The sequence below is a fragment of the Salvelinus fontinalis genome, chromosome 15 (assembly GCF_029448725.1).
Source record: "Salvelinus fontinalis isolate EN_2023a chromosome 15, ASM2944872v1, whole genome shotgun sequence".
Taxonomy (NCBI): Eukaryota; Metazoa; Chordata; class Actinopteri; order Salmoniformes; family Salmonidae; genus Salvelinus; species Salvelinus fontinalis.
In genome coordinates, this window is record NC_074679.1 from 5,306,993 (window position 1) to 5,332,054 (window position 25,062).

General features: G+C 46.6%; 1 protein-coding gene across 1 annotated transcript; it reads right to left on the reverse strand.

The window, feature by feature from the left end:
• Positions 1 to 188: 188 nt before the first annotated feature.
• On the reverse strand, positions 189 to 25,052 carry l2hgdh (L-2-hydroxyglutarate dehydrogenase). The gene is made up of 10 exons (XM_055862513.1): positions 24,804 to 25,052; positions 17,707 to 17,822; positions 17,284 to 17,435; positions 15,967 to 16,098; positions 12,494 to 12,656; positions 12,353 to 12,387; positions 11,951 to 12,118; positions 10,656 to 10,813; positions 9,128 to 9,259; positions 189 to 3,224 (listed from the first exon to the last, which is right to left on the reverse strand). Exons 1-10 carry the CDS (start codon positions 24,890 to 24,892, stop codon positions 3,029 to 3,031), a joined length of 1,341 nt encoding a protein of 446 aa, XP_055718488.1. The 5' UTR covers positions 24,893 to 25,052; the 3' UTR covers positions 189 to 3,028.
• Positions 25,053 to 25,062: the final 10 nt, after the last annotated feature.

Below are 25,062 nucleotides of genomic sequence, written 5' to 3' on the forward strand. Positions count from 1 at the left end.
CCTTTGTTTCCCTGTCCCAATATTCCTCTTCTTCTGACATTGCTGGCCATCTTCAATACATGTCTCAAGGCTTAAAAATCCTTCTTTAACTTGCTCTTCCTCTTCATCTACACTGATTTAAGTGATTTTAACAGATGACCTCAAATAAGGGATATTCGTACAAGATTCCCAATATACTGCACCAATAATAATGTGAAAAGTAATTTATTTAAAATACATTGAATTTCTGTAATAAACTGTTCTCTGGAGTTGAAGACACATCACAAATCTCAAAAGGAGAGAATTATAATTCGTAGACAAATTAATTAAACCGTTTCATATCATCTCAGTAAAACAGGCTAACAAAATTAAACAGTTTTTCAAAAACAATCACTGTCAAAGAATGTGACTGGCGGGTTCGATCCCAGGCTGTCACAACTGGCGCCAAAATGAAACATGGCAGTATTCTTACCGCAAAACTTTGATAAATATTTTCAGTTTATGATCAAATAAATGGTTTTAAAACAGCATAAATCTGTGCGTTGAAAATCAAAAAGCAGAAATAGTGGTGAACACCAAGATTTTTTTTTAACACTACTGTACATCATCATTATCCAAAACCAAAGTAATGAGAGGGATCACATGAGCATACAGGACCACAGTGGAGCAAGTCTTTAATCTAGAACATTCTGGTGAATGATTTGCATCATCTGGAATCATCTGTGCAAACAACTCATTTTTGTTTTCATCGGTGCGTTCAACTACATTTCTAACGTTAAGGGTCGGTATAAAGCTATTTCTACGGAGATTCTCCATTTCATTTGTTTTTTAGTCCAAGATTAGGTTTAATCTGTGTCTGGAAAACTGGTCTTCGGTAGCATGGACATGGGTTGAACGGCGGGAACCCGGTTACTGAGATTTACTGCCCAAAACCACTCATTTCCCCCCGGATAAATAACTGTAAGAACCCGATAAATTATAATACATTATTTATATGAACAGCATGCGGTGAAATGGAACTGTTTAAATTATATGCGATCTAAATCTAAATCTGTCTTCTCCACGGCCTCTGTCCCCACCCTGCACGTTGATGATTCATCATGCAGAGACAGCCCAGCTCAGTATTGAACGCAGTTCACAATGCACCTAGATCTATCATCCCCGTCGTTTGAAAGAGGGATGGCGGTAGGTTTATAGCAGTTATTTATTCCAGACCCATAACCATTCAATCTACGTGAAGAGAAGTGAAAGCCGTCTGCATCTAATTCTAGTCCTATATTATTCAAGGATGTCATTAGAATGATTTAGGACACGAAACATTTCATTTAACTGTTGAAAGCGAGTTAAGGAATGAAGCAACAAAAGAGAGGACGTAGGCTAATACCATTAGGGGAAACATGAAAGCTACATATGCGTCAGCCTACTAATTATACAAATAGGCACTATTATATTTCAAAATGAAAATTAAATTCGCTAGCCTATACTTGTAACTTTGTAGGCCGCATGTGCTGCACCAGAATCACATGTTCCCTCTCCCTACTTTATCATGGTTCGAATGATGTACGTAATTATAGTCCATATAATATAGTACAGTAATAGTTCACACTCAAAACAGATTAGCCTACTGGAGCTAGTTTCATTTATTTACCCAAGAGAGCATATAGCTAGCTACATCTATAGCTCCATCTATGGGAATTTATGTTTTTCTGTCGTGTGTAATGTGCAGCAGCCTAAATATCATATCTATTGGAAAACAGCACAATTTTTTGTGATTTTTTTGTGATTGGGCTCATTAAATGTCTTAAATGTCGGGCCCATCAGGCTCAGGTAACATCAGGCTTGAATTTTCTTAATATTTTTGTTAGTTTGTTTGTATTTTACCCCCAATTTCGTGATATCCAATTGCGATCTTGTCTCATCGCTGCAACTCTCCAACGAGCTCGGGAGAGGCGAAGGTCGAGTCATGAGTCCTCCGAAACATGACCCGCCAAGCTGTGCTTCTTAACACCCTCCCGCTTAACCCGGAAGCCAGCTGCACCAATGTGTCGGAGGAAACACCATTGCACTGACAACTGAAGTCAGCCTGCAGGCGCCTGGCCCCGCCACAAGGAGTCGCTAGATCGCGATGAGCCAAGTAAAGCCACCCCGGTCAAACCTCCCCTAACCCGGACGACGCTGGGCCAATTGTGCGCCGCCCTATGGGACTCCTGGTCGCGGCCGGTTGTGACAGCCTGGGATCGAACCCGTGTCTGTAGTGACGACCTCAAGCACTGCGATGCAGTACCATAGACCACTGCGCCACTCAGGAGGCCCCAGGCTTGAATTTCTAACCCTCTGTTTTTGTTTTGTCATTATAAGGTATTGTGTGTAGATTGAGGGAAATAAGGCTGTAACCTAACAAAATGTGGTAAAAAAAATAAATCAAGGAGTCTGAATATTTTCCAAATGCACTTTACATGCTCCATTCAGTACACGCTGCTCACTGTACTCCATTCTGGCCTGGCCACTCTGATGTAGGGTTGCAAATTCCAGTAACTCTAACAAACCTCCCGAGGTTTCCAGAAATCCCTTGTTGGAATATTCCTGCGATTAGGAGGGACTAAGCAGATCATCCTGGAATCCTCCAACCTGGATTCCTGGAAAACCCGGGAATTTTGGACCCTTACTCTGCTGACGCAGATAGATGATGCTGGACCAGTGAGCAGTAGTAACACATTGGATGGATCATTTCCTGGTGAAGTTTCCCCCTTTGGCGCAGATCCAGGATCAGCTTGAACACTCGCCCACTCCAAACTAACCCATTGGGTAAAATGCAGAACTGACCCGAGATCAGCATCTAGCATCATCACCGCTTCACTATATTATAGATGACTTGTAGCTGGATCAGATGGATCAATGTTGTTACTTCCTTCCCACTGGGGAAGTTTAGGCACGTCCCAAATGCCACCCTATTTCCCGTGGGCTCTGGTCAAAAGTAGTGCACAGAACTCAAAAGTAGGGAATAGGATGCCATTTGGTATGCAATCCGGAAGAGTGCCTCGAGTTTTTTTTAGAGGCTGAAACGTCTCTCCACCTCATCTGCTACCATCTCTGCTATGGCCAGGGAAGAGGTGGCGGCGGGCGAGGGAGCGTTGCGTACATGGAGGACCCTGCTGCCCACATCCCCGACACCAACGTCAAACACAAAGTCATCTACTAGGTTCCCATCGCGGTCCAGAGCCTGGGCCCTCACCCCTGATGGACCCCTGCAACAGACAAAAAACACACAACACTGTTACGTCATATTTCCACTATGGACTTGCTCCAGTGTTTCACCAAAAAGGCCTCAGACTTTGGTGTTTCCACTGCCCGGGCTCCAGTGACTCACTGGGCCATGATCTCAGTGGCATTTTTTTTCAGCTGGCATTTACATAATGACTAACTGTAAAACACGGGTTAACGCCTTCTCACAAAGAACTGTCTTGATGGTGCAAAGGTTGTTAATTCTGCTCTTCACAAGTCCTCAGTCTGCCCTACCCACAGTGCATTCTGAAAGTATTCAGACCCCGTTTCTTTTTTCACATTGTTGCGTTACAGCCTTATTCAAAAATTCATACCATTTCCTCCCCTCATCAATCTACACACAATACACCATAATAACATCACAATACCCCATAATGACATCACAATACCCCATAATGACATCACAATACCTCATAACGACAAAGCGAAAACCGGTTTAGACATTTTTGCAAGTTCATTAAATATAAAAGCATACCTCATTTACATAAGTATTCAGACCTTTTGCTATGAGACTCAAAATTGAGCTGATCATCCTACAACTTGATTGGAGGTGGTAAATTCAATTGAATGGACATGATTTGGAAAGACACACACCTGTCTAATGTAAGATCCCACAGTTGACCGTGCATGTCAGAGCAAAAACCAAACCATGTTGTCGAAAGGAATTGTCCGTAGACCTCCGAAACAGGATTGTGTCGAGGAACAGATCTGGGGAAGGGACCAAAACATTTCTGCAGCATTAAAGGTCCCCAAGAACACAGTGGCCTCCATCATTCTTAAATGGAAGAAGTTTGGAACAACCAAGACTCTTCCTGGAGCTGGCCGCCCGGTCAAACTGAGCAATCGGGTGAGAAGGGCATTGGTCAGGGAGGTGACCAAGAACCCGATGGTCACTCTGACAGAGCTCCAGAGTTCCTCTGTGGAGATGGGAGAACCTTCCAGAAGGAAAACCATCTCTGCAGCACTCCACCAATCAGGCCTTTATGGTAGAGTGGCCACTCCTCAGTAAAAGGCACATGACAGCCCGCTTGGAGTTGCCAAAAGGCACCTAATGGACTCTCAGACCATGAGAAACCAAGATTGAACTCTTTGGCCCGAATGCCAAGCGTCACTTCTGGAGGAAACCTGGCACCATCCCTACGGTGAAGCATGGTGGTGGCACCATCCCTATGGTGAAGCATGGCGGTGGCACCATCCCTACGGTGAAGCATGGCGGTGGCACCATCCCTACGGTGAAGCATGGCGGTGGCACCATCCCTACGGTGAAGCATGGCGGTGGCACCATCTCTACGGTGAAGCATGGCGGTGGCAGCATCATGCTGTGGGAATGTTTTTCAGCGTCAGGGAGTGGGAGACTAGTCAGGATTGAGGGTAAAAATGAACGGAGCAAAGTACAGAGCGATCCTTGATTAAAAACCTGTTCCAGAGCGCTCAGGACCTCAGACTGGGGCGAAGGTTCACCTTCCAACAGGACAACAATCCAAAGCGCACAGCCAAGGAGTGGCTTTGAGACAAGTCTCTGAATCTCCTTGAGTGGCCCAGCCAGAGCCCAGACTAGAACCCGACCTGAAAAGAGATGTGCAACGTCGCTCCTCATCCAACCTGACAGAGCTTGAGAGGATCTGCAGAGAAGAACGGGAGAAACTCTCCAAATACAGGTGTGCCAAGCTTGTAGCATCATACCCAAGAAGACTCGAGGCTGTTATCGCTGCCAAAGGTGCTTCAACAAAGTACTGAGTAAATGGTCTGAATACTTATTTAAATGTCATATCAGTTTTTTATTTTTAATAAATTAGCAAAAATGTCTAAACCTGTTTTTGCTTTGTCATTATGGGGTATTGTGATGTCATTATGGTGTATTGTGATGTCATTATGGTGTATTGTGATGTCATTATGGGGTATTGTGTGTAGATTGATGAGGGGAAAATACAATTTAAATACGGCTGTAACAAAATGTGGGAAAAGTCAAGGGGTCTGAATACTTTCCAAATGTACTGTAGATGGAAACGCAGATCCCCCGCCAAAAATAATACTAGAGCTTACATTAACATATTCACTGGCAACACACTGGTTCTGTAATGGGAAAAACCCCATTTCTGTACAAAAGGCTGTGGATAAATGTTTATGTAAATCAGTAAATTCAATATTGGTCCTTCAAGCCGGATAGAAATAGCACAGAGAATCTTATCAAAAGCTGCAATATGTCACATTTTGGGCAACCAATGAAATTCACATAGAAATGTGAGTTATAGATCTGTCATTCTCATTGAAAGCAAGTCTAACAAGCGGTAGATCTGTTCTATGCGAGCAATTTCTTTTTTTTATGCTTCCCGTTCTTAAATTAGTTTTTTTTGCGGGTTTTACTTTCGATTTTGTACACCAGCTTCAAAACATCTGAAAATACAATATTTTAGGTTATTTAAAATATATTTCACAGCGGTTTAGATGGTACAATGATTATCTAGTTCTTGTTTCGTCACACTGAAATTAGGCAAACTATTTGAATTTTAGCAACCAGGAAATGGCGACAAGATTTCTGCATATTGCACATTTTAAGTTCAAAATAAACCCCTAGCCTCTATGCACCACAACCCAGGCACTCCTTTCGATTCGGGGCCATACATATTAAGTGTGTCAGAGTAGGAGTGATGATTTCCTAGCCACCGTGCTTCTACACCTGCATCGCTTGCTGTTTGTGGTTTTAGGCTGGGTTTCTGTACAGCACTTTGTGACTTCGGCTGATGTAAAAAGGGCTTTATAAATAAATGTGATTGATTTAGGATCAGTTTTGCCTTTTCGATCACAATGATAAGGTAAAATGGACAGGAGGACCTGATTTTTCTAGATCAATTCTCCTACTCTGCAGCTTTCTCAAATGTGGGCCTGTACAGTAGAATAGCAAAACTACAACTACCAATCTCATCACTGGTAGAATAATTGAAAATAGCAAAAGGCCAGATTGGTCATGACCCTCAGGGACTCCAAAGACCTGAAGATACAAGGTGCCATGATTTGAGATCAGAACACAAAAGGAAAATGGTTTGCCACCAATACCGTCAACCAGGCCGAGAGCAGACTGCAAGCACGGTGACATAGTGGGGAACGAACATCTGCCAAGGGTCAAAGCTAACACCACCGAAAGGAGGCACCTGGTATAGCAGGAAGTCAGCAAAATGGAGGAGAAACAGAGTAGGGCCAAAGAAGGTGAGGTTGGGAGACTGGACAAGGTGGGGAACGACAGAGAGGAATCTCTCTTGGGCTGAGCTGTAGAGGATGGGAGACTTGGACAAGGTGGGGAACGACAGAGAGGAATCTCTCTCGGGGTGAGCTGTAGAGGATGGGAGACTTGGACAAGGTGGGGAACGACAGAGAGGAATCTCTCTTGGGGTGAGCTGTAGAGGATGGGAGACTTGGACAAGGTGGGGAACGACAGAGAGGAATCTCTCTTGGGGTGAGCTGTAGAGGATGGGAGACTTGGACAAGGTGGGGAACGACAGAGAGGAATCTCTCTTGGGGTGAGCTGTAGAGGTTGGGAGACTTGGACAAGGTGGGGAACGACAGAGAGGAATCTCTCTTGGGGTGAGCTGTAGAGGATGGGAGACTTGGACAAGGTGGGGAACGACAGAGAGGAATCTCTCTCGGGGTGAGCTGTAGAGGATGGGAGACTGGACAAGGTGGGAAACGACAGAGAGGAATCTCTCTCGGGGTGAGCTGTAGAGGATGGGAGACTTGGACAAGGTGGGGAACGACAGAGAGGAATCTCTCTTGGGGTGAGCTGTAGAGGATGGGAGACTTGGACAAGGTGGGGAACAACAGAGAGGAATCTCTCTTGGGGTGAGCTGTAGAGGTTGGGAGACTTGGACAAGGTGGGGAACGACAGAGAGGAATCTCTCTTGGGCTGAGCTGTAGAGGATGGGAGACTTGGACAAGGTGGGGAACGACAGAGAGGAATCTCTCTTGGGGTGAGCTGTAGAGGATGGGAGACTGGACAAGGTGGGGAACAACAGAGAGGAATCTCTCTTGGGGTGAGCTGTAGAGGATGGGAGACTTGGACAAGGTGGGGAACGACAGAGAGGAATCTCTCTTGGGGTGAGCTGTAGAGGATGGGAGACTTGGACAAGGTGGGGAACGACAGAGAGGAATCTCTCTTGGGGTGAGCTGTAGAGGATGGGAGACTTGGACAAGGTGGGGAACAACAGAGAGGAATCTCTCTTGGGGTGAGCTGTAGAGGATGGGAGACTTGGACAAGGTGGGGAACGACAGAGAGGAATCTCTCTTGGGGTGAGCTGTAGAGGATGGGAGACTTGGACAAGGTGGGGAACGACAGAGAGGAATCTCTCTTGGGGTGAGCTGTAGAGGATGGGAGACTTGGACAAGGTGGGGAACGACAGAGAGGAATCTCTCTTGGGGTGAGCTGTAGAGGATGGGAGACTTGGACAAGGTGGGGAACAACAGAGAGGAATCTCTCTCGGGGTGAGCTGTAGAGGATGGGAGACTTGGACAAGGTGGGGAACAACAGAGAGGAATCTCTCTCGGGGTGAGCTGTAGAGGATGGGAGACTTGGACAAGGTGGGGAACGACAGAGAGGAATCTCTCTTGGGGTGAGCTGTAGAGGATGGGAGACTTGGACAAGGTGGGGAACAACAGAGAGGAATCTCTCTCGGGGTGAGCTGTAGAGGATGGGAGACTTGGACAAGGTGGGGAACAACAGAGAGGAATCTCTCTCGGGGTGAGCTGTAGAGGATGGGAGACTTGGACAAGGTGGGGAACAACAGAGAGGAATCTCTCTTGGGGTGAGCTGTAGAGGATGGGAGACTGGACAAGGTGGGGAACAACAGAGAGGAATCTCTCTCGGGGTGAGCTGTAGAGGATGGGAGACTGGACAAGGTGGGAAACGACAGAGAGGAATCTCTCTCGGGGTGAGCTGTAGAGGATGGGAGACTGCCAGAATCCAGTTCCTGATAAGATCTGTCTATGCCATGCTCCCATCCCCCACTAACTTACATAGGTGGGGGCCTCACTGCCCTCTCGGGCAACAAACCTGGCACCATGGCGTATGGTTTAACATCCTACACTTTCACCCTCTCCCAAGGACACAACAGATGGATTCATGACCAAGTTGACGGGAAACTGGACGACATCCTGGAGAAGGAACGGAGGAAAAAGACAACTCCTACCAACAAAAGGCCACTGCATCAACTTTGTCAGGCCTCGAAAACGGGAGCAGCCAGTTCCAGGAAGGACGGCATCCTGGAACAAGCCAGAACATGTGAGATGTGTGCTGACCTGAACAGACGACTGAGCCCCCCCCCCCCCCCCCCTGACATTGTTGGCAGCACTCTCCATCCAGACATCATCATATGGAAAGAGAAAAAGCTAGTGATGGTGGAATTCTACAGTGCCCTGGGAAGACAGGTACGAGGAGGCATACCAGCACAAGTAGGAGTATGCAATCCTGGCAGATGATGAGCGAGGCAAGGGATGAAGTGTCTGGATTTACTCAGTTGAAGCTGGGCTTCCCTGCCCTATCAACATGGAGGCTACTTTCCGCTCTGGGCATCAAAAGGAAAAGACAGAAGATCTGTGGTTCAGTGTCTAGCAAGCACTGCTGAAAAGGTATCCTGCTGGTTGTGGTGGAAAATATCTGCACCAAGCTGGAAACCATCCACAGGCAGGCAGTGATTTGGCCAATCAGTGTGGACTCGCCATCTTGAGGACGTTCCAGGTTAGGAGTTGAAAAGGTCCAGTGACTAGGTGGCCCTGGCTGATGACGTCTGTGTATCACAAACAGTGTTTGATCGCTATCAGGTACTGAGATGCTTCATTACACCCAGCCCCTGGAATTAACATTCAGAATCCGTTGTACCTGAGTACGTCGCTTAGAGAGAGCTCTGGGATGAACTTCTTTAAGATCTTGACCTGAGCTCCGATGAACACCCCCCTGTACATCTCTCCAACACCATACACTAGGTTATTCATCACCAGCTTCTGCAGACCTCTGGAACACACACAGAGAGAGACATTTTACAGAGGAGAGAGATACATAGAGAAACAGGAGAGATACATGTCTGCTTCTATCACCCAGAGTCATTTATCAAGAGAAACAAGTCCAGAGGTTCCATGAAAATCTAAATGAACTTGGATACCAGTTGGATTTAGTCCTCATGGGGAAGATCTCTCTACTAGACTGAAATGAAATGTAAAGGGGAAGCTCTCTACTAGATTGAAATGGCATGTAAAGGGGAAGCTCTCTACTAGATTGACATGAAATGGCATGTAAAGGGGAAGCTCTCTCTACTAGATTGGCATGTAAAGGGGAAGCTCTCTACTAGATTGGCATGAAATGGCATGTAAAGGGGAAGCTCTCTCTACTAGATTGGCATGTAAAGGGGAAGCTCTCTCTACTAGATTGGCATGTAAAGGGGAAGCTCTCTATTAGATTGAAATGGCATGTAAAGGGGAACCTCTCTCTACTAGATTGAAATGAAAAAGGGGAACGATACGTAAGAGAAGGTATTAAACCAACCTTCCAAATATGACACCTGAATGAGAGTGCTTCCTAACGTCTAAGTACTACACCTGAATGAGAGTGCTTCCTAACTTCTAAGTACTATACCTGAATGAGAGTGCTTCCTAACTAAGTACTACACCTGAATGAGAGTGCTTCCTAACGTCTAAGTACTACACCTGAATGAGAGTGCTTCCTAACGTCTAAGTACTACACCTGAATGAGAGTGCTTCCTAACGTCTAAGTACTATACCTGAATGAGAGTGCTTCCTAACTAAGTACTACACCTGAATGAGAGTGCTTCCTAACGTCTAAGTACTACACCTGAATGAGAGTGCTTCCTAACTAAGTACTACACCTGAATGAGAGTGCTTCCTAACGTCTAAGTACTACACCTGAATGAGAGTGCTTCCTAACGTCTAAGTACTATACCTGAATGAGAGTGCTTCCTAACTAAGTACTACACCTGAATGAGAGTGCTTCCTAACTAAGTACTACACCTGAATGAGAGTGCTTCCTAACTAAGTACTACACCTGAATGAGAGTGCTTCCTAACTAAGTACTACACCTGAATGAGAGTGCTTCCTAACTAAGTACTACACCTGAATGAGAGTGCTTCCTAACTAAGTACTACACCTGAATGAGAGTGCTTCCTAACGTCTAAGTACTACACCTGAATGAGAGTGCTTCCTAACTAAGTACTACACCTGAATGAGAGTGCTTCCTAACTAAGTACTACACCTGAATGAGAGTGCTTCCTAACTAAGTACTACACCTGAATGAGAGTGCTTCCTAACGTCTAAGTACTACACCTGAATGAGAGTGCTTCCTAACGTCTAAGTACTACACCTGAATGAGAGTGCTTCCTAACTTCTAAGTACTATACCTGAATGAGAGTGCATCTCCAAAGTCCCGGGCATCGAAGTCGTACAGCTTGTATCCCTCTCGTTTAAAGGCCAGGACGGCGTTGGGACCCAGCCAAACACTGCCGTCCATCCGCGGGGTGAAGTGGACCCCCAGGAAGGGGAACTTAGGGTCAGGAACCTACAGACATCTGTCTATCAGTACAACAACCAGAAACCTAGAGACACGTCTCTGTATCAGTGCATTTCTCTAACAGCACTTTAACTATCTGACATTCCTTGAATCCCCCAAAATCAACCTTAGCCTCTCTAACCGTGTGGTGTTCTATGGGACTTACAGGGTAGATGGTGTTCTATGGGACTTACAGGGTAGATGGTGTTCTATGGGACTTACAGGGTAGATGGTGTTCTAGAGGACTTACAGGGTAGATGGTGTTCTATGGGACTTACAGGGTAGATGGTGTTCTAGAGGACTTACAGGGTAGATGGTGTTCTAGAGGACTTACAGGGTAGATGGTGTTCTATGGGACTTACAGGGTAGATGGTGTTCTAGAGGACTTACAGGGTAGATGGTGTTCTAGAGGACTTACAGGGTAGATGGTGTTCTAGAGGACTTACAGGGTAGATGGTGTTCTATGGGACTTACAGGGTAGATGGTGTTCTAGAGGACTTACAGGGTAGATGGTGTTCTATGGGACTTACAGGGTAGATGGTGTTCTAGAGGACTTACAGGGTAGATGGTGTTCTAGAGGACTTACAGGGTAGATGGTGTTCTATGGGACTTACAGGGTAGATGGTGTTCTAGAGGACTTACAGGGTAGATGGTGTTCTAGAGGACTTACAGGGTAGATGGTGTTCTAGAGGACTTACAGGGTAGATGGTGTTCTATGGGACTTACAGAGTAGATGGTGTTCTAGAGGACTTACAGGGTAGATGGTGTTCTAGAGGACTTACAGGGTAGATGGTGTTCTAGAGGACTTACAGGGTAGATGGTGTTCTAGAGGACTTACAGGGTAGATGGTGTTCTATGGGACTTACAGGGTAGATGGTGTTCTAGAGGACTTACAGGGTAGATGGTGTTCTAGAGGACTTACAGGGTAGATGGTGTTCTATGGGACTTACAGGGTAGATGGTGTTCTAGAGGACTTACAGGGTAGATGGTGTTCTATGGGACTTACAGGGTAGATGGTGTTCTAGAGGACTTACAGGGTAGATGGTGTTCTATGGGACTTACAGGGTAGATGGTGTTCTAGAGGACTTACAGGGTAGATGGTGTTCTAGAGGACTTACAGGGTAGATGGTGTTCTAGAGGACTTACAGGGTAGATGTTTCCCCGGACCAGATAGTGCTTCTCAGGCTTCAGGACCAGGTAATCTCCTCTGAAGGGGACAATACGAGGGTCTGGACTGCAGCCAGAGATCTGAGCGAGGCGGTCAGAGTAGAGACCACCACAGGTCAGCACATACCGACACCTTACCTCCTTACCCTGAGGAGAACACACACACACACACACACACACACACACACACACACACACTAGTTACAGCTGAAGAACAAACAAAGAAAGTTCTGATAGTCATTTTCCATGGCATTTTACTAATTTAGCACACACACACACACACACACACACACACACACACACACACACACACACACACACACACACACACACACACACACACACACACACACACACACACACACACACACACACATCTACCTTTGAATCTCTGATAGCGATGGGATATTTCATTCCTGAAATGTTTTGAAGAAAGAAAAAAATAAAACATTCACAAGTGCATCCCGCCTTTCATCAAATCTAGGAGTGTTCTGTGAGGTGAGGAAAGTATGGAACAGATACCGTCGGTGTTACCAGCGGGGCTTTCCTTCACCATGGCCATGTCACTAGCCTCATATTCAGTAACCACGGTCCCTCCCGCCTCCTGGAAGTCTTTTCCGTATGCCAGTGACACCAGCCTCCAGTCCACGATGCCAGTGTAGGGAGAGTCCAGGGCCAGCAGACCCTGGAAGGAAGAGTTTAACCACAAGCCCTTTACACTGATACTCTTACCTTGGGCTGTGTACCAAATGGTACCTTGTTCCCTATAAAGAGCACTACTTTTGACCAGGGAATATGACGTCATTTCCAAACCAGGCCATAAGTAGTGCTCTGTACAGGCAATAGGGTGTAATTTCAGACTCAACCTTGGACTTTCACTATGAAGCACCTTAGTAAAGAGACTTCAATGCCGTCTCGTTCACACTCTCCGCCCTTCTCCCTCACCCTGCAGTAGGTCTCTCTCTCTCCCTCACCCTGCAGTAGGTCTCTCTCTCTCTCTCTCTCACCCTGCAGTAGGGCTCTCTCTCTCTCCCTCTCTCACCCTGCAGTAGGTCTCTCTCTCTCTCCCTCACCCTGCAGTAGGTCTCTCTCTCTCTCTCTCACCCTGCAGTAGGGCTCTCTCTCCCTCTCACCCTGCAGTAGGTCTCTCTCTCTCTCCCTCACCCTGCAGTAGGTCTCTCTCTCCCTCTCACCCTGCAGTAGGTCTCTCTCTCTCCCTCACCCTGCAGTAGGTCTCTCTCTCTCCCTCACCCTGCAGTAGGGCTCTCTCTCCCTCTCACCCTGCAGTAGGTCTCTCTCTCTCTCCCTCACCCTGCAGTAGGTCTCTCTCTCTCTCTCACCCTGCAGTAGGTCTCTCTCTCTCCCTCACCCTGCAGTAGGGCTCTCTCTCTCTCTCCCTCACCCTGCAGTAGGTCTCTCTCTCTCTCTCCCTCACCCTGCAGTAGGTCTCTCTCTCTCTCTCTCTCTCTCTCACCCTGCAGTAGGGCTCTCTCCCTCTCTCACCCTGCAGTAGGTCTCTCTCTCTCTCCCTCTCTCACCCTGCAGTAGGTCTCTCTCTCTCTCCCTCTCTCACCCTGCAGTAGGTCTCTCTCTCTCTCCCTCTCTCACCCTGCAGTAGGTCTCTCTCTCTCGCCCTCTCTCACCCTGCAGTAGGTCTCGGTCTCTCTCCCTCTCTCACCCTGCAGTAGGTCTCTCTCTCTCTCTCTCTCTCTCTCTCACCCTGCAGTAGGTCTCTCTCTCTCTCCCTCTCTCACCCTGCAGTAGGTCTCGGTCTCTCTCCCTCTCTCACCCTGCAGTAGGTCTCTCTCTCTCTCCCTCTCTCACCCTGCAGTAGGTCTCGGTCTCTCTCCCTCTCTCACCCTGCAGTAGGTCTCTCTCTCTCTCTCTCTCACCCTGCAGTAGGGCTCTCTCCCTCTCCCTCTCTCACCCTGCAGTAGGTCTCGGTCTCTCTCCCTCTCCCTCTCTCACCCTGCAGTAGGTCTCGGTCTCTCTCCCTCTCTCACCCTGCAGTAGGTCTCTCTCTCTCTCCCTCTCACCCTGCAGTAGGTCTCTCTCTCTCTCCCTCACCCTGCAGTAGGCCTCTCTCTCTCTCCCTCACCCTGCAGTAGGTCTCTCTCTCTCTCTCTCAGAAACGTCTAACACCTCATTGTGATCTCTACAGCAAAGGTTGGCTGGTCGTCATTGACCTTGCGTAGGCTTCAACACTCATTTATAAGGCCATATTGAGCCATATTGGGTAAAATTACATTTTATCTCTGTTCTTTTTTAGTCAGGTCAGTAAATAAATATAAATTACGGTCCCATTCTGATTTGCTTCTAACAGTACCAAGAATTAGAACAGGTCATGGTAGAAATAGTTTTAGTTACTCAGCTCCGTGGTCCTGGAATTCTCTCCTGAATATTTTAAAATGTGATGATCTAGTTTCGTTGGTGGAGTTTAAACACTTGATCGATGTATATATCATAGAAGAGTGTCATTGTTCTTAGGCCAGCTGTTTTTAGTCAAGATGTTTGTATTTTTAATGTAATATGTCATTGTTGTACTGTATTGTGTGTTTATAGTTTTGTTTAATGTTGTGTTAGTGTATGTAAGTTGTTTTGTCTGAAACGTTGTTCCCCCTGCTGCTATTGGACCAGGTCTCTCTTGGAAAAGAGATATTATCTCAATGAGAAAAAACCTGTATAAATAAAGGTAAAATAAAAAATATATATATAAAAAATTAAATAAAAACCTGCAGTATGGCTCTCTCTCTCTCTCTCTCACCCTGCAGCAGGGATCTCACTCTCTCTCTCTCACCCTGCAGCAGGGATCTCACTCTCTCTCTCTCACCCTGCAGCAGGGATCTCACTCTCTCTCTCTCTCTCACCCTGCAGCAGGGATGTCACTCTCTCTCTCTCACCCTGCAGTAGGGCTCTCTCCCTCTCTCACCCTGCAGTAGGGCTCTCTCTCACCCTGCAGTAGGGCTCTCTCCCTCTCACTCTGCAATAGGGCTCTCTCCCTCTCACTCTCTCACCCTGCAGCAGGGATCTCACTCTCTCTCTCTCTCTCACCCTGCAGTAGGGCTCTCTCTCTCACCCTGCAGTAGGGCTCTCTCCCTCTCTCACCCTGCAGTAGGGATCTCTCTCACCCTGCAGTAGGGCTCTCTCCCTCTCTCACCCTGCAGTAGAGCTCTCTCCCTCTCTCACCCTGCAGTAGGGCTCTCTCCCTCTCTCACCCTGCAGTAGGGCTCTCACTCTCTCTCTCACCCTGCAGTAGGGCTCTCTCCCTCTCTCACCCTGCAATAGGGCTCTCTCCCTCTCTCACCCTGCAGCAGGGATCTCACTCTCTCACCCTGCAGTAGGGCTCTCTCCCTCTCACCCTGCAGTAGGGCTCTCTCCCTCTCTCACCCTGCAGTAGGGCTCTCTCTCACCCTGCAGTAGGGCTCTCTCCCTCTCTCACCCTGCAGTAGGGCTCTCTCTCACCCTGCAGTGGGGCTCTCTCTCACCCTGCAGTAGGGCTCTCTCCCTCTCTCACCCTGCAGTAGGGCTCTCTCCCTCTCTCACCCTGCAGTAGGGCTCACTCCCTCTCTCACCCTGCAGTAGGGCTCTCTCCCTCTCTCACCCTGCAGTAGGGCTCTCTCCCTCTCTCACCCTGCAGTAGGGCTCTCTCTCACCCTGCAGTAGGGCTCTCTCTCACCCTGCAGTAGGGCTCTCTCCCTCTCTCACCCTGCAGTAGGTCTCTCTCTCCCTCTCTCACCCTGCAGTAGGGCTCTCTCCCTCTCTCACCCTGCAGTAGGGCTCTCTCCCTCTCTCTCTCTCACCCTGCAGTAGGGCTCTCTCCCTCTCTCACCCTGCAGTAGGGCTCTCTCCCTCTCTCACCCTGCAGTAGGGCTCTCTCCCTCTCTCACCCTGCAGTAGGGCTCTCTCTCTCACCCTGCAGTAGGGCTCTCTCCCTCTCTCACCCTGCAGTAGGTCTCTCTCCCTCTCTCACCCTGCAGTAGGGCTCTCTCACTCACCCTGCAGTAGGGCTCTCTCTCTCGGATCCCCTTGGCGTCTATCATGGTGAGGTCACGCACGTTGTTCTTCTGTCCTCGCTCGTACAGCGCTTTGAGCCTGGGAATCTCCTCTCGCTCCACAGCCACGATCAGCTGCCAACACACAGACAGGAACAGAAAATATCTTGTCATCAACTTTTTATTTATTTTTCAAAGAACAACAGAAACACCACATAGGAGCCGGAATGAAGAGACAGGAAGAGACCGTATTATACAGGAAGAGACCGTATTATACAGGAAGAGACCGTATTATACAGGAAGAGACCGTAATTATACAGTGATATACAGGAAGAGACCGTATTATACAGGAAGAGACCGTATTATACAGGAAGAGACCGTATTATACAGGAAGAGACCGTAATTATACAGTGATTTACAGGAAGAGACAGTATTATACAGGAAGAGACCGTATTATACAGGAAGAGACCGTATTATACAGTGATATACAGGAAGAGACCGTATTATACAGTGATATACAGGAAGAGACAGTATTATATTTTTTATTTTTTAATGTTGCATTGTCATATGCACCAGATAGATGCGGTGAAATGTGTTGTTTTACAGGGTCAGTAATAGTAGTACAGCGACCCCTGGAGCAAATTAGGGTGAAGTGCCTTACTCAATGGCACATCGACAGATTTTTTTTCCTTTTGTCGTCTCTGGGTGTTCGAACCAGCAACCTTTCGGTTTCTGGCCCAACGCTCTAACCGGCCCAACGCTCTAACCGGCCCAACGCTCTAACCGGCCCACCACTCTAACCGGCCCAACGCTCTAACCGGCCCAACGCTCTAACCGGCCCAACGCTCTAACCGGCCCAACGCTCTAACCGCTAGGCAAGAAGCCACGACCCTGTAAACCAGTTATTGCAGGTAAATACAATGAAATTAGACCATGAATACAAATCGCACACCGAGCTACATCAACCCCCCCCAATGATCTGATCAGCATTGACATACTCTGGATATACTGTAAATAGTATACCGGTTATGGTGAAACGTGTCATGCACAAACTGTGAAACGATACTAGCAAATACTACGATTTTTTTATATTTATTTAACCTTACTATAACCTTTAACCATTGTTCAACCTTTAGGTTAGAAACCTCCTTTTGCAAAGGGGGGAACTTGGATAGAAGATCATACTAAATTCAGCTACAATGACAATATGTGCTTTAGGGGAAGAAAATACTTTAAGGTCCAGATCCACTCATCAATATTTACTAAACCACAACATAAGGCCAAACCCAATGTGAATTAGACGTCTTTGAGAGAACTCACCTTTCCACACCTCTTATAGGGGAGTCCTTTCTTGTCCAGGTATTCGTAGGCCATAGTGGCCCCTTTGCCACAGAGACGGGCCTTCAGAGACCCAGGGGTATAGTAAATCCCACTGTGGATCACACCACTGTTGTGGCCGCTTTGGTGGATGGCTGAGGACGGGACACGGAACAGTGTTAATTCCCCAATAAGGTTGTAGGGAAAAGATGAGCACAAAGAAGAACTGTGGTAATAACATAGAAAACGTGTTTGGCTGATGAGACCAGGACAGAGTGGCACAATAGAAACTTGTTTTCCTTGGGAAATGTTTTCCGTTTGGAACAGTGCAAAAATGTTTTTGCAACGGTGTCCGACTAATGAATGCACCCCAGGCTAACATGAAGCTCAAGTTAGTGACCCCTCCCTTCCCTAACCACCACGTACCCAGGTCCTTCTCCTTCTCCAGCAGAATGAAGCTAAGCGTGGGGTGTCTGAGGATGAGCTCTCTGGCTGAAGCCAGGCCCACGATGCCTCCACCCACCACAGCCACATCATACGTACTGCAACACAAAGGCATTTCATCAGGAGTTCATTAGTAGTCGGCGGTAACAGGCAGGTGATGGTTCATTAGTAGTCGGCGGTAACGGGCAGGTGATGGTTCATTAGTAGTCGGCGGTAACGGGCAGGTGATGGTTCATTAGTAGTCAGCGTCAGTGGCGTGTATTTCTGGATGAAAAAATTATCTTTTGTCTCTGTGTTTTATAAGGTTCATTAGTAGTCATCGTTAAGGGACAGGTGAGGGTTCATTAGTAGTCATCGTTAAGGGACAGGTGAGGGTTCATTAGTAGTCATCGTTAAGGGACAGGTCAGGGTTCATTAGTAGTCAGCATTAAGGGACAGGTGAGGGTTCATTAGTAGTCAGCATTAAGGGACAGGCGAAGGTTCATTAGTAGTCATCGTTAAGGGACAGGTCAGGGTTCATTAGTAGTCAGCATTAAGGGACAGGTGGAGGTTCATTAGTAGTCATCGTTAAGGGACAGGTGAGGGTTCATTAGTAGTCAGCATTAAGGGACAGGTGAGGGTTCATTAGTAGTCATCGTTAAGGGCCAGGTCAGGGTTCATTAGTAGTCAGCATTAAGGGACAGGTGGAGGTTCATTAGTAGTCAGCATTAAGGGACAGGTGGTGGTTCATTAGTAGTCAGCATTAAGGGACAGGTGGTGGTTCATTAGCAGTGAGGGTTCATTAGCAGTCAGCATTAAGGGACAGGTGAGGATTCATTAGTAGTCAGCATTAAGGGACAGGTGAGGGTTCATTAGTAGTCAGCATTAAGGGACAGGTCAGGGTTCATTAGTAGTCAGCATTAAGGGACAGGTAGTGGTTCATTAGTAGTCAGCATTAAGGGACAGGTGGTGGTTCATTAGTAGTCAGCATTAAGGGACAGGTGAGGGTTCATTAGTAGTCAGCATTAAGGGACAGGTGGTGGTTCATTAGTAGTCAGCATTAAGGGACAGGTGAGGGTTCATTAGTAGTCAGCATTAAGGGACAGGTGAGGGTTCATTAGTAGTCAGCATTAAGGGACAGGTGAGGGTTCATTAGTAGTCAGCATTAAGGGACAGGTGAGGGTTCATTAGTAGTCAGCATTAAGGGACAGGTGAGGGTTCATTAGTAGTCAGCATTAAGGGACAGGTGAGGGTTCATTAGTAGTCATCGTTAAGGGACAGGTGAGGGTTCATTAGTAGTCATCGTTAAGGGACAGGTGAGGGTTCATTAGTAGTCAGCATTAAGGGACAGGTGAGGGTTCATTAGTAGTCAGCATTAAGGGACAGGTGAGGGTTCATTAGTAGTCAGCATTAAGGGACAGGTGAGGGTTCATTAGTAGTCAGCATTAAGGGACAGGTGAGGGTTCATTAGTAGTCAGCATTAAGGGACAGGTGAGGGTTCATTAGTAGTCAGCATTAAGGGACAGGTGGTGGTTCATTAGTAGTCAGCATTAAGGGACAGGTGGGGGTTCATTAGTAGTCAGCATTAAGGGACAGGTGGGGGTTCATTAGTAGTCATCATTAAGGGACAGGTGAGGGTTCATTAGTAGTCATCATTAAGGGACAGGTGAGGGTTCATTAGTAGTCATCATTAAGGGACAGGTGAGGGTTCATTAGTAGTCATCATTAAGGGACAGGTGAGGGTTCATTAGTAGTCAGCATTAAGGGACAGGTGAGGGTTCATTAGTAGTCATCATTAAGGGACAGGTGAGGGTTCATTAGTAGTCAGCATTAAGGGACAGGTGAGGGTTCATTAGTAGTCATCGTTAAGGGACAGGTCAGGGTTCATTAGTAGTCAGCATTAAGGGACAGGTCAGGGTTCATTAGTAGTCATCATTAAGGGACAGGTGAGGGTTCATTAGTAGTCATCATTAAGGGACAGGTGAGGGTTTATTAGTAGTCAGCATTAAGGGACAGGTGAGGGTTCATTAGTAGTCATCGTTAAGGGACAGGTGAGGGTTCATTAGTAGTCAGCATTAAGGGACAGGTGGGGGTTCATTAGTAGTCATCATTAAGGGACAGGTGAAGGTTCATTAGTAGTCATCCAGGACACTGCATTACACCCCTTTTAAATAGTTTCTACCATCAAGCCCACATCCCCATCTAATCCAGGAACTATCCAGTGAGAAACGGAATCCTTACCTAACAAAAGAATAAAGTTCCAGAAAGAAGTCATCACTTCGTATTCATACTACTCAGACACTTTAAGTCACTTCAAGGTGACAGAACTTGTATTCCTGAACTTACAGATGCGAATACTAGTGATGTGGTTCCATGCTAATCAGGAGCTCCGTGGAGTGGACCCGTCGTACCAGGAAGTAAATTAGTCATTCATGGTAGCCATTGGAATCCCTGTAGAGTTGCTATTTTCTCATGACATTTAACTTGTGACATTCCTAGGTTACTCATTATACTAAAAGTCCGATTTAAAAATCAACAAATATGACATCATTTTTTTTTTTTTTTAAGGGTTAAAGGGGTACAAGACTGTGTGCATATCTGGTTGTGTTGGTAACATCACTACATATCCCATTGAGCAGAGCGGAGAGAAGCTGCCCGTTGTCACAGTTCCAAGACCAGTCAGAAATGTCTTGCGAACCCTACGCCAAATGGATCTCCAAACTGACACTGGATCCGCGTTAAGTAGCAAATGATATCCTTCGCCACCGTTGTCTTACGACACGACTATTCAACAAAACAATAGATCATTTTACGTTTACAACCATATTCCCAGTCACCTTGCCATGGAACTACTGGTGATATATGTAATGGGGAATTGATATAGACTAACAATCAAACACTCCAGGACCTTGAGATGCTTCTTACTCCTTAGTTGCCCTGGCTGTGTGTTTCGGGTCGTTGTCATGCTGGAAGACCCAGCCACGACCCATCTTCAATGCTCTTACTGAGGGAAGGAGGTTGTTGGCCAAGATCTCGCGATACATGGCCCCATCCATCCTCCCCTCAATACGGTGCAGTCATCCTGTCCCCTTTGCAGAAAAGCATCCCCAAAGAATTATGTTTTCACCTCCATGCTTCACAGTTGGGATGGTGTTCTTGGGGTTGTACTCATCCTTCTCCTTCCTCCAAACACGGCGAGTGGAGTTTAGACCAAAAAGCTCTATTTTTGTCTCATCAGACCACATGACCTTCTCCCATTCCTCCTCTGGATCATCCAGATGGTCATTGGCAAACTTCAGACGGGCCTGGATATGCGCTGGCTTGAGCAGGGGGACCTTGCGTGCGCTGCAGGATTTTAATCCATGACGGCGTAGTGTGTTACTAATGGTTTTCTTTGAGACTGTGGTCCCAGCTCTCTTCAGGTCATTGACCAGGTCCTGCCGTGTAGTTCTGGGCTGATCCCTCACCTTCCTCATGATCATTGATGCCCCACGAGGTGAGATCTTGCATGGAGCCCCAGACCGAGGGTGATTGACCGTCATCTTGAACTTCTTCCATTTTCTAGTAATTGTGCCAACAGTTGTTGCCTTCTCACCAAGCTGCTTGCCTATTGTCCTGTAGCCCATCCCAGCCTTGTGCAGGTCTACAATTTTATCCCTGATGTCCTTACACAGCTCTCTGGTCTTGGCCATTGTGGAGAGGTTGGAGTCTGATTGAGTGTGTGGACAGGTGTCTTTTATACAGGTAACGAGTTCAAACAGGTGCAGTTAATACAGGTAATGAGTGGAGAACAGGAGGGTTTCTTAAAGAAAAACTAACAGGTCTGTGAGAGCCGGAATTCTTACTGGTTGGTAGGTGATCAAATACTTATGTCATGCAATAAAATGCAAATTAATTACTTAAAAATCATACAATGTGATTTTCTGGATTTTTGTTTTAGATTCCGTCTCTCACAGTTGAAGTGTACCTATGATAAAAAATGACAGACCTCTACATGCTTTGTAAGTAGGAAAACCTGCTAAATCGGCAGTGTATCAAATACTTGTTCTCCCCACTGTACATTGCTTTTAGTTTTAGAAATATTTAGGACTAACTTATTCCTTGTCACTCATTCTGAAACTAACTGCAGCTCTTTAAGTGTTGTAGTCATTTCAGTCGCTGTAGTAGCTGACGTGTACAGTGTTGAATCATCTGCATACATAGACACTCTGGCTTTGTTGTCAGTGGCATGTTGTTAGTAAAGTTCCATAGTGTACACAAACAATAAACTATCATGGTCCAAACACACCAAAACAGTCATGAAGAGGGCACAACAAAGCCTATTCCCTCTCAGGAAACTGAAAAGATTTGGCATGGGTCCTCAGATCCTCAAAAGGTTCTACAGCTGCACTATCGAGAGCATCCTGACTGGTTGCATCACCGCCTGGTATGGCAACTGCTCGGCATCCGACCACGAGGCACTACAGAGGGTAGCGCGTACGGCCCAGTACATCACTGGGGCCAAGCTTCCTGCCATCCAGGACCTCTACACCAGACGGTGTCAGAGGAAGGCCCTAAAAAGTCATATATACCCCCTGCATATTTGATTTTATATTTATAGCCTCACTATTGTTATTTTACTGCTGCTCTTTAATTATTTGTTATTATCCATTTTTTTTACTTGACACTTATTTTTCTTAAAACTGCATTGTTGGTTAAGGGCTTGAAAGTAAGCATTTCACTGTAAGGTCTACACTTGTATTCGGCGTATGTGACAAAAAACATTTGATTTTAATTGTTTGATTGTTAGTCTATATCAATTCCCCATTACATATATCACCAGTAGTACCATGGCAAGGTGACTGGGAATATGGTTGAATACAAACGGTGGAGTTATTCCCTCCGTAAGGCAAAAAAAACTGGCAAAACATCAGTACAGAGACATAGTGGTGTCGCAATTCAACAGCTCAAACACGAGACGTATGTGGCAGGGTCTACAGTCCCAAGGACTGTGGGCTCTCGTTCTCTGTGGCCGTCGTGAATAAGGCATTGTAGGCAAGTTAGCCCTCGCAAGGCTACCGGCCCAGACGGAATCCCTAGCCGCGTCCTCAGAACATACGCAGACCAGCTGGCTTGGAGTGTTAACGGACATATTCAATCTCTCCCTATCCCAGTCTACTGTCCCCACTTGCTTCAAGATGTCCACCATTGTTCCTGTACCCAAGAAAGCAAAGGTAACTGAACTAAATGACTATCGCCCCGTAGGACTCACTTCTGTCATCATAAAGTGCTTTGAGAGGCTAGATAAGGATCATATCACCTCTACCTTACTACACCCTAGACCCACTTCAGCTTGATTACCGCCCCAATAGATCCACAGACGATGCAATCACACTGCCCTATCCCATCTGGACAAGAGGAATACCTATGTCAGAATGCTGTTCATTGACTATAGCTCAGCATTCAACACCATAGTACCCTCCAATCTCAACATTAAGCTCGGGGCCCTGGGTCTGAACCCCGCCCTGTGCAACTGGGTAACTGGACTTCCTGACGGGCCGCCCCCCAGTTGGTGAAGGTAGGAAACAACACCTCCACTTCGCTGATCCTCAACACAGAGGCCCCACAAGGGTGCGTGCTCAGCCCACTCCTGTACTCCCTGTTCACCCATGACTGCGTGGCCACGCACGCCTCCAACTCAATCATCAAGTTTGTAGACGACACAACAGTTGTAGGCTTCGATGGGGCCGCAGTGGAGAAGGTGGAAAGCTTCAAGTTCCTCGGCGTACACGTCACTGACAATTTGAAATGGTCCACCCACACAGACAGTGTGGTGAAGAAGGTGCAACAGAGCCTCTTCAACCTCAGGAGGCTGAAGAAATTCAGCTTGAGCCCTAAGACCCTCACAACCTTTTACAGATGAACAATTGAGAGCATCCTGTCGGGCTGTATCACCGCCTGGTACGGCAACTGCACCGCCCGCAATCGCACGTCCAATGGGTGGTGTTGTCTGCCCAACGCATCACCAGGGGCACACTGCCTGCCCCCCAGGACACCTACAGCACCCAGGGTCACAGGAAGGCCAAAAAGATTATCAAGGACAACAACCACCCGAGCCACGGCCTGTTCACCCGCTATCATCCAGAAGGCGGTCAGTACAGGTGCATCAAAGCTGGGACGAGAGACTGAACAAAATCTTCTATCTCAAGGCCATCAGACTATTAAATGGCCATCACTAGCCGGTTACCACCCGTTTACTCAACCCTGCACATTAGAGACTGCTGCCCTATATACATAGACATGGAATCACTGGTCACTTTAATAATGTTTACATACTGCTTTACTTATCTCATATGTATATACTGTATTCTATTCTACTGTATTCTAATCAATGCCACTCTGACATTGCTTGTCCTAATATTTATATATTTCTTAATTCCATTTTTACTTTTAGATTTGTGTGTATCGTTGTGAATTGTTAGATATTACTGCACTGTTGGAGCTAGGAACACAAGCATTTCGCTACACCGGCAATAACATTGCATGTGACCAATGACATTTTATTAGATTTGATGAAAACCATAACTAGCACGCAGATTGGTAGAAATTGTAAGAAATTGGCATTCAACATGAGAAAGGTTGCCGATTCCTCGTGTTGCCTATTACCGGCAACTTCAGGAGAGAAATGACAGAATCTGCGAAAGCCAGCAGGAAGGAGCGGGAAGGAAAATAGTTGGTTCAGGTTAATGTTTTTTTCCCCTTCTGGTTATTTAGATCTCTGGCGTCTTCGTGAGGCATTTGTCTTATTTCATCAGAACGTAAGAGTCAGACAAGCTCAATGCGTTTTGTTGATTTTATTAAAACACATAGGGTGTGTCTATCGATTGGTCGAAAGAACTGACGACTTTCGGTTGACCAAGATTTTTTGTTGTTGTTGTAGACAGCCCGACTGTTAGCAAAGGTGTCAGGAGCTTGCGAACATACCGGCTGTGCACATCAAGCCCAGATCATAGTCTCGTTAGTCAAGATCCATAAAGCCCACTAGCAGCTGACTAGGCTAGACAATTTGGTACTTTCCCACCTCTGCACACACACACACTCACCCGACTGTCTCCACTCACCTGTGTATTCTAGCTGTTCTGCAGGTCGTGAACTTTGGCACGGTTGCAAATAAAGCAGCCAATGACGCGCTGTTTAGTGTCCGTATCATTTCGACAGGGATTGAATAGCAACCTATACTAGCTTTGACAGTAACATCAATTGCCGTGCACACATATTGTGTGAATATGTTTTAATTAAACAGCAGTTGTCCACAAGGTTTCTCTTGCTATGGCAGTCATAATCAAATTCCTTGCTGACACGCCCCTTTGCCCCTTCACC

What these genes read in the sequence shown, in the direction of transcription:
- l2hgdh (XM_055862513.1), bottom strand. Translation starts at nt 24,892, where the DNA reads ATGATACGGACACTAAACAGCGCGTCATTGGCTGCTTTATTTGCAACC. An exon ending in TCGCTATCAGAGATTCAAAG is followed by an intron (nt 12,119 to 12,352) that starts GTAGATGTGTGT and finishes TGTTCTCCTCAG; the next exon opens with GGTAAGGAGGTAAGGTGTCG. An exon ending in TCCGGGGAAACATCTACCCT is followed by an intron (nt 10,814 to 11,950) that starts GTAAGTCCTCTA and finishes AGATGTCTGTAG; the next exon opens with GTTCCTGACCCTAAGTTCCC.